The 10,013-nt window shown below is 39.5% G+C and overlaps 1 protein-coding gene across 1 annotated transcript; it reads left to right on the forward strand.

The window, feature by feature from the left end:
* The first annotated feature begins 1,180 nt into the window (after nucleotides 1-1,180).
* On the forward strand, nucleotides 1,181-9,789 carry SAXO1 (stabilizer of axonemal microtubules 1). The gene is made up of 4 exons (XM_015825264.1): nucleotides 1,181-1,191; nucleotides 1,256-1,435; nucleotides 3,293-3,495; nucleotides 8,762-9,789. The coding sequence occupies exons 1-4, from the start codon at nucleotides 1,181-1,183 to the stop codon at nucleotides 9,787-9,789; spliced, it is 1,422 nt and encodes a 473-aa protein (XP_015680750.1).
* Nucleotides 9,790-10,013: the final 224 nt, after the last annotated feature.

Genomic DNA, 10,013 nt, shown 5'->3' on the forward strand with positions numbered 1-10,013 from the left:
AACTGTGTTACTAACTTAACAACTGCAGTGATTCACTTAACTGTGGCTAGAAAGGTCATAAAATGGGGCAAAATTCACTTAACAAATGTCTCGCTTAGCAACACAAATTTTGGGCTCAATTGTGGTCATACGTTGAGGACTACCTGTACAAACTCTCACTGCACCTAAGTACGAAATATCATCGCACACACATACACCCGTGCATGAAAGGTGGAAAATGGGTAAGGAAATAATTGGCCAACAAGCATTTTCTGATGCACTAGAAGGAGATTTAGGAGGCTGTAGAATAGTTGACTTTATTCCTGCTTCATTGAGGATGATGAAGAGCAAATACTAGTATCTACACCAATGTTTTTGATAAGGGAATCTGAAAAACTGAAATACAAAACAGAATCATGAAATGATGTTATAGACTTCATTAATAAATCAAAAGTCAACATATTTTCTCGGTTAAGATAATGTATTACAGAACTTTTTAAGGCCTATGTTTATTACTAATTGAAATTATTAATTTATTGGATTCATATCCCACCTTTCCTCCAAGAGCTCAAGACCGTATACATAGAGTATCCTCCTCTGTTTTTTAAAATGTCTTTCTAATTAAAGTTTCTCGATTGTTCCTAAAATCAGTCAGTTTAATATCAAGTGTGGGAAAAACAGGAGCGATGCGGTGGCTCAATGGTTAAGACACTGGGCTTGTCAGCTGGAAAACTGGCAGCCCAGGTTCAAGACCTGAGTGCCACATGACGGGGTGAGCTCCCATCCTTGCCTCAGCTCCTGCCCAACTAGCAGTTCGAAAACATGCAAATGCAAGTAGATAAATAGGCACCACTTTGGTGGGAAGATAACTGCACTCTGTGATGTCATGCCTTGAAATAGAAATGAAAACCACCCCCCATCACCATCATTACTAGTGGAGTAAAATCCGCAGGGATTTCTCGGGAAAAACAACCAGATGGAAAAAGGAAAGTGCTGTAGAGCAGAGGTCTCCAACCTTGGCAACTTTAAGACTTGTGGACTTCAACTCCCAGAATTCCTCAGTCAGCTTGGCTGGCTGAGGAATTCTGGGAGTTGAAGTCCACAAGTCTTAAAGTTGCCAAGGTTGGAGACCCCTGCTGTAGAGGCTGCCCAGTTTAATATCTACACATTTGTAAAACACGATTCAAGTGCTAAAGTAATCATGTCAAATCTGTGAGTTTCCAACTCCTATTGTGCATCTTGGTGAACCCCAATAATTCTTTTCTTTCTTCAACAGACGCCATCATTGTCCTCATCTGCCAACCAGGCTCTTTGACACGAACGAGAAGCCATGTCGTCTTTCTGAGTATATGGAGAAATACCCCCTTTATCCCAACATTCTACCTAGAGAATCATACAAGCCCAGCACAGAGTACCAGAAGCAGCCAGTGCCAATGGAAGCCCTTTCAACAACCAAGTAAGACAACAGAAATGGAAGCAAAGGAAAGGCTACCACAGTGATGGCGAACCTTTTAGAGACCGAGCGCCCAAACTGCAACCCCAAACCCACTTATGCATCGTCGGGTGCCGGGTGGGTGTGGGCCATTGGGTGGGTGTGGGCCATTGGGTGGGCGTGGCTGCGGTGGTAACAGCAGACTGGGTGGGACTAAAAAGTTCGATCAATCCCAACTTTGCAAGATCTTTTTTTTCCCCCGCGAGAAGTTGAAATTGACTGATTGATTGAACCTTTTTTTTTTGTACACGGCAGTAGAGGCCTAAAGAGAAAAGGTTTTATAAAACCCAGCTGAAGGCCTAGGACTGGGGCGACGGCACGCGTGCCCACAGAGAGGGCTCTGAGTGCCGCCTCTGGCACCCGTGCCATAGGTTCGCCACCACTGGGCTACCAGATCTATCCTGCAGCTATCCAAATGACCACCAGGTGGGAGCAAAGAGAGTTCTCTGTGTAATGGCTGTCATCTAGTGGTCATTTGAACTGCAGAATAGTAGCCCCAAAAGAAGGGCTGTTAAAAGGCCAAAGATTGTGGACTTGAATGCATACTTTATATATATATGTGTATTTGGGTGGGTGGGTGGATAATGTTGCAATGCATCCTTCTTTTTCCCAGATCTGGATGATAACAATAGGTTTCATTATTATCTGGATGCTTCTGGATGAGGTCTTTAACTGTATATTTGGGCAGATGCCTTCATGAAATATGAGGAATGAATGTAGATGTAATTGCCTCTCACTTTGTAAACCGGTTGTGTTTTCCTATTGCTTCTTTGCCAATAGGAAAGAAAAGAATGATTACACAAATCCATTTAATTGGGGTTGTCCCTCTGAAAGAATTCCTGCCTGAATGGAAAACCAAAGCTGAGGAATAGTCAAGGCCATCCTCTTTCTTATAACTTTGTTTGTCTTAACCATCACCTACAACCTTCCAAGCCATTTTCCTGTACTACCTGCTGGGTAAACTTGGATGCTCCACAATGAGGCACCCACAACAGGTTCACATGCTGTCTTTGTACACCAGTGGCATAAACAACTAAAAGCAGCCTGAGTGCTTTTTCATGCAATGTTTTTGTACTGTACTGTTTTTGTAGTTTAGTGTCAACTCAGTAAATAAATATTTAAACTGCCTCTCTCTACTTAGCTAAAGCATTTTATAAGAAAGTACTTTTATTCACTACTGTCAGTAGACAATTAAAAAAAAATATTGCCAATAGACTTTGAGGAATAAAAATGTTAATCTGTCCTTCACAAAACCCTGTAATCCTTAAGCTGACTAAGATCCAAACAATTAACTAAATAAAAAGGCTTTTTAAAATGTGTTATGCCAGCATTTGTTGATTGATGGAGTACAGTTATATCATCACAATTCAAGCAATATTCTTGGCATCTTTGCCCTATTGTACATTTGCTGAAAAGCTTCCTGCAATACAGAAAGTATCCATTGGTAAGTTCTGCTGCTTTGTCTTCCTAAAGTGGAAAGATTATGTCACAATTTTTTTTTAAATGTATCTGTCAAAAATAATGCAACAATTTGAAAGGTAACAGTATCTCCAAATCTCTGATAAGCAAAAAGAAAATTAACAGCTGGAACTTTTCCAGTATGAGATATGCAGGATTCATGTGAATTTAATAAGCAACATTCTGGTAGGTTTAGACTTAGTCATGCTTAAAGTAGAGTCATTAAAATCTATGGGATGGCTTGGAAACATGTCAAATTGTTTTCAATAGGACTGTTTTAAGTTAGGCACGTTAAGACTAGATCCAGTTTTATCTGTATACTACAAGCTATTCATTTAATGAGAGCTGTTGATGTTTTTACAGGAGAGATTACATCCCACATGAAGTCTTCCGTATTAAACAGAAAGCTCCTGATCAATATGTCAAGAAAGATGAATGTATGGATCTACAGTCTACATATAGACAAGACTATAACCCATACCATGTATCTCGAGTGCCTCCTTGCTTGCCCCAGGAACAAAATTATTCTTCTGGTGAGAAGATGACCGGAGTTCCAACATATAAAAGTAAGAGTTGAAAGAATAATTAGAAATATTTTAACTGCATTAAGCATCAGTTTTTCTCAGTAACCTCCCAAATAGGAATAATTATCCCACTTTGCAAGTTGGCATGTTTTTAAGGGGTGCTTATAAGTGCCTTGATGCATCTTTTTTGCCCCTTAAACGTATGTCCTCTCGAAATTTCTGGACGTTATGATCTTGTCCCTTCTCAGGGTCTCTAAGGAAGTGCAAATGCTAAAGGAAGACCCTCACACAGATCACATGTACTGGTTCCCCCCCCCATCCCTTTCCTTGGTGTTCTATGGCGCATAACTTTTTTGGGCCATCGGAGGTACTTTGGAAGAGATGTGAGTGAAATAATGGGGAATTGGCTATGTGTGGTCAAAGGAGACCTACATCAACGATTTAAGGAGGAAAAGAAATCCGTTCTTGTAGGTCAATCATCAGGATGTAATGGGACCCATTCCGTAGGTCTTAATCACAAGAAGGTTGCCTGCTAGTTGAGCACATCCATAGCAAGTATGAAAGAGAAAGCAGGATCAGATCAATTCCTTTTGCTCGTTCAGCAGAACTAGGAGTCTGCAAACTCTTCCGCATGATAACTTTGTCCAAACAATCGGATCCTAGTGAGGGCACACAGACGCTGTTACTCTTCCTTTACAATGACAAAAATGACGATAAGCAACTCCTGTTCTCCCTTGACGTGCATCAGATACACGTAACATCTGGACAGTCTTATTATCTCAGATGTGTGGATTGACATAAATCTATTTCTCTATCAATGGGCTTTAATAATATGATAGGAGCCATATGTAAGTCTCGGTCAAAGGTCTGCACTATCTAGAACAGCCGTCAGCTGAGGATTGAAAGAGCTCTGATAAAACGCAGCTTTACCACATTTGGTTGCAATTTGCAAGATTTTTTTTCCAAAATATTCTGCAAACGGAAACCTTCAAATAATTGGTCCTACGATCTTATTCCATATTGTAGTGATTCATCCCTTAAGCTCACCAGTTTTCAAGGCTACGAGAAAGCCAGTGATCTTTCATATCCAGGCAATTGGATTGCCTATAAGGAGAATCAGATCTCCCTTAAAACCATTCAAGGAATACGGCGCGTGCATGCATCAGCTGTTTCCTCCTCAATTGCTCCTATGAGCACATGTGCCTCCATTGAAATGAATGGGATCCCACTTGCAACCAAGAGGAGACCACAGGTCCGGCTCAGGGGGAACGCGATAGAATTAGAAGCTGTGTACAAAATATCAAGTTGCACACACAATGGTGCACACTGCAGGCTCAGGTAGGAATACATTAGAAGATTGAAAAGAAGTTATATTACAGTGAATGGGCCACAATTTTACAGCATTGTTCACTATTGTTTTAGTTTATTCTGACCCCTTGTTTGGTTATCCTTGGACTCAGTGCCAAGGATTTTGCATATGACTATCACTAACCTTCCTACCCAGAAATCCCTGATAAGAGAACACAGCTGTAAAATTGTTGGGCCATACATTATGAACAGAATGTTTCTGATCTGGTGTACCTGCTTTTAATTTGTTAAGTGTCCACCTTGTCTTATGAACCAATACTTCCAGTTTTCTTTGTTCTTATGGCTTATTTTTCAAGTGGGGAAACAATGTCTGATTTAAGACCAGGCATGGGAAGCCTAAGGCCTTCCAAGGACAGTAAGGCCATTTCTTTCAGAATCCCCAGGCAGTCAGTGGGGTCAGCGTGCCTGGCCATGATGGGGAGTTAGAAGCCTACAACATCCGAAAGGCCACCATATCCCCACTCTGCTGTTCTGCCTTTTCTCCAACATGATCTATCTTATAGTCTTGTTTTCATGGTATATCAAGCTGGGCTTTTCAATTTTTTTTACCTAGCATTTTCCTGGTGAGTGCAGGAATCTCTTTTTTCAGATCAGCCCTGTTCTGATGCATTGATGGTGACCGAAGGTGATCCACTGCCTTACTGCCAGAGCTTGATATCATGGGTTCAGAATAAATGATTGGCCCAAAGCCACTCAGACTTACATGTTTAAGCAGGACTAGAACTCACAGTCTCCTGGTTTCTAACCTGGTACCTTAACGGAATTTGCTGTCCTTGTTGTTGTTTTTTTAGAATACCTACTGTAGTTTTTTCTGTTTTTAGTATAAATTGCAAGAATTCAAATTTCTGCTCCCTTCCTGAGTCAAGAACATTTAAATGTTGCATGTCAATTCTTATGTATGATCATTGTGGTCTGTACGCAACCTGGTCTACCATTTCATACGTTTTATCTCCTGCAGTATATTCTAAGTCAGTGTTTTACAAACCTGATGGCTTGCATGGACTTCAGTTCCCAGAATTCCACCCACCCACCCCCAGCATGTTCTTGACCAAACCTATTGCACGGCAATCAAAAGAGATGCATAAATACTTCCTCAGTTTAGCTTCACTCCTAATAATTATATGAATGCAAAGGGGTTTGCCCATGTCTTCTTCCAAAATGTTTTTTTAACTTCCTGTTTGCCTGCAGTCCTAGGATTTACTACTGGTTCAATCTTGCTTATGGCCTGGAAATTTGGAATAGAATAGAATAAAATAGAAGATGATAGAAGACAGAAGATAGAAGATAGAAGATGATAGAAGATAGAAGATAAAATAGAATAACAGAATAGAATAGAATAGAATAGAATAGAATAGAATAGAAAATAGAATAGAAAAATGGGCTATAATAAGTGTAGCATTAAGAAAAATTAATCTAAGAATATTAAACATGATAGACTCATTATTAAGCAGGATGAGGTGCCTGTAAGTGATATGATAAAATATCTGAATTCTTTGCAGCTTTGCAGTGCATTGTTTAGTTTTTTCATTAACACACAGCTCTTTCTCCAGATAGGGAGATAATCTAATTTTAGAGTTCCTTTGACAATGCTAATGACTGCCTGAGCCATGTTATGCATGGTTTCACTTCAATGTCTTGCTTTCTTCTGTGGTGCCCTAATTTTTCAAAATCCTGGTACACAGGAAGCCATTATTACTTCTTGCAGGAGACTTTTAAAGGACACTAAATTCGCAAACCTCACTTTCTAATCAGTTTTGGAAATTGCTTATTAGCTACACCTAAGCTATTAGAGACCTTTGAACTGACAATTTTGAAAATGCCAGGTGAGTCTACTTTCAATCCTGAATGAAAGAAAATTTTAACCATAATGTTCAGAATTTAAAGAATCTAAAATAAACAGCAAAAAGCTAAATAAGGTCTTGATCTTAGAGAGTTATAAACAGACTAAGGTGCAGATAAAATTGGAGCATTAAAATTCTTACAGTAAGATTTTGGAATTAACAAGAAACAACTGCTCATGGAAAATAGATTCTGTTTTGGCTTTTACAAAACAAAACAAAGATAAATAATTTCATAAATTCAAAAACTGGATACTAGAGGGAATTAAAGTTTTTAGGTACAGGAAAATATGCTAAATAGGAAGAATAAATTTTATCTGAAAAGAAGAGGTAGTATCAAAAGAAGTCTACAACTGAAAGCTCAAGAGAATGATTTAGAAAAATGTTTCACTAGATATACAAAAGAAAGTGGCTGAGGTTTTAAAGAGAAAAAGTGAAATACAAATGACAGACCAAGAAAATAACCTGATAATTTTTTCCTAGTGGATTTACAAAACAGGTTTGTTAAAGCCTTGAAGAATTCTGAGCAATAGGACAAAGAAGAAATGAAAAGACATCAAATTCTTTGACTGTATTTGAGTAAACTAAAGATTAAAACTGTTAGAAGTAAAAGGAAGGAATATAAAATTGGTTTATTTGATCAAGGTTAAAACAAGATGTGAAATTATTTTTGCTAACCCTTTATGGACTTTCTGCTGACTTCAGGACTGAAAAAATGAAATTTTTATGGATTTGTTCATAGCTGGGATGTGGGATGAAGAGATAAATGTTTGTATCCTTAAAGAGAGTGGAGTCAATAAATTTGTTTACATTTGTTGTGATGAAGGCTGGAAATCTTTATACATTTCTTTTCTCTTTATTATATTTTTACTATTTTTCCTTCTTTCTCTTTTTTCTTGCCCTGTTTACTTCTTACTATTCTCTTTTCTTTTTAAAAGTTTAGTTTGCATTAGATTTATTACCGCAATCCAAATTCTTAATGAAATTATATATGTAGAAAAAGATTTCAATCGACAACAGAATCCAGAGGAATTTAAGATTTGAATCCCATCTTTGAAGCAATGAACAAGAATACAAGAGTCTCTGACTTTTTCCGGCTTCTTTGTAGAAGTCTGAACTAACCTTCAGTTCAATGCTTAAGAAGGAGAAGAGATGTTATGTGAGACATTTCCCTGGTTTCATTCAGGAGAAGATAAAATAAGGCTACTAGATCTGAATGGCAAAACTACAAAAACCTTTCACCATCTTCTAGTTACATGAAGTTTTCCAGGCCAGAATGGTAAACCTGAAAAGAGAAAATTTCCATATGCTTGAAAGGAAATTGCTTTTGCAGTTTAAGGTGTGCAATGAAAAGAAGTTATGTAGGAACTACATTAGGATTAGTGGCTTTGGATACAAAAAGTACAAGTTCCAGATTCCTTGAACTGTCCTTAAAATGGATGCCATGAGTAGGATGTCTCCAAGGCTATAGTCATCTTGCTTTTTCATGATGAAGATGCCATCTACCTTTCCAGATTCTACTTAGAGATGCTTGATGGGACTGTACCCAAATCTTACATCTACGCTGGCAATGGGCTTTTTCAGGATTACCTCTAAGGTAGTGTTGACATCTGGGCACTCCTTGGGAAAGTCCCCACAGTTTTCTTGGCATAGTTTTTCAGAAGTGGTTCACCATTGTCTGCTTCCTAGGGCCCAGAGAGAGGGACTGGCCCAAGGTCACCCAGCTGACTTTATGCCTATGATAGGACTAGGACTTAGGGTTTCACGGTTTCTAGCTGAAGTCTTAACCACTATAACAAAGTGGCACTCTGGCAATAGGATAGTAACATAATGTCAATACTGCAAAATTAAAAAATAACAAAAAATATGTTTATAGTTGTCTGATTCCATATTCATTCCATTAGCAATTCTCATAACTCCATCTTTATATGGTTTATTGTTAAATAATCATTTGCCATCATTCCAATAGCCAAAGAACTGTTTTCATTTTTTCCCCCTGTCTTATGTTTGCTTGACTGCAGTAAATTGTATTTTATTAGAATGGAGGTAGGAATGTTTGAGAGTAATGATAGCCTCTTTAATCACATCTGCTTACATTTCAGCCGATTACGTGGCATGGAATCAGCCTAAAAGAGAGATGATTAAGCCAGATAACAGTTACCGTCCACCAGAAAAAAAATTTGATCACAGGACCACTAACCAGGATGCTTACCAATACAAAGGGCTGGTCACCACCAAGAACTATAAGCCTGTAAGGCCTCTTCACATCTCAAAGGTCCCCTTGGAGAGCATGACCAATTATAAGTTGAATTATGTGGCTCACCCCATCCCACAGCGCTTCGTCCATACACAAGAGCCATTCAAGAGCTGCGAGGTCCCATTTGATGGGCTCACTACCCACAACCTTTCTTACAAAGGGTTAGCAGGAGAGCCAGCAAAGTCCGCAAAACCAGATTATGTCAGGCCAGATGCAGGCAATTTTATGGGCACTACTGAATTCAAGGAGAAGTTCTTAGCGTGGCCGGCAGCCAGTCGCTTCACCAGAAAGCCGGCAGTTTACACTCCTCCTAAAGAGAAGATGGACCTCCAGACATCAGCACAGATCCACTATGGAGATCCTCATGGGCGCCCAGCAACATCATGTAAACCCTTGGGCCGGGTCGTCGAATACACAGAACCCTTTAGCCACTGTTCCACTATGAAGGAAGACTTCCAGCATTGGCACGCCGAAAGACCCAAGCCCATCGTGCCTCGTTCAGAGCTCACCATGCCCTCCGAGCCCATGGACCTGATGACCTCCTTCCAAACCCATTACGTTCCTCACCAGCTCCCTTCCATAAAGAGCTTCCGGCCCCGCTTGCCAGTGGCCAGACCTCATGTGCCATTTGCTGAGACTACCACCTATGGCACAAGTTATACAGCAAAGGAAGTGCATATATGTCCTGCCTCTTTCAAAGAGCCGCCTGGTTACGTTTTCGATAAGGTCGACGAAGCTGGCCATAGGCGGTTCCGTCCAACAACCGTGATGCAATCCCGACGTGCATCAAACTCAAAGCTTGCTGATTACAGAGGCCACTCTAGCAGCCAGCTAAATCACAGAGGTCTTCAAGACATAGGGTTGAAAGCTTGAGGGTTCTCAACCTACTTTGGAACAGACTGATGATTCTATTCTGTAATGAATGTGATTAATATAATCTTCATTTCCTTGGGACTGACCCTTTCTCGGGGAACTGAAAAAAAAATAACGTTCTAGAAAAGCAAAATGGAGCATCTTTGGTTCTGTTATTGAGCACTCTTGTTTTTTAAAAAAGTTTTATAACCTTCAATTGGGCAAAATTGGAGGTATAGGGCAAT

The sequence above is a fragment of the Protobothrops mucrosquamatus genome, unplaced genomic scaffold (assembly GCF_001527695.2).
Source record: "Protobothrops mucrosquamatus isolate PMUCROS unplaced genomic scaffold, P.Mucros_1.0 scaffold2579, whole genome shotgun sequence".
Taxonomy (NCBI): domain Eukaryota; kingdom Metazoa; phylum Chordata; class Lepidosauria; order Squamata; family Viperidae; genus Protobothrops; species Protobothrops mucrosquamatus.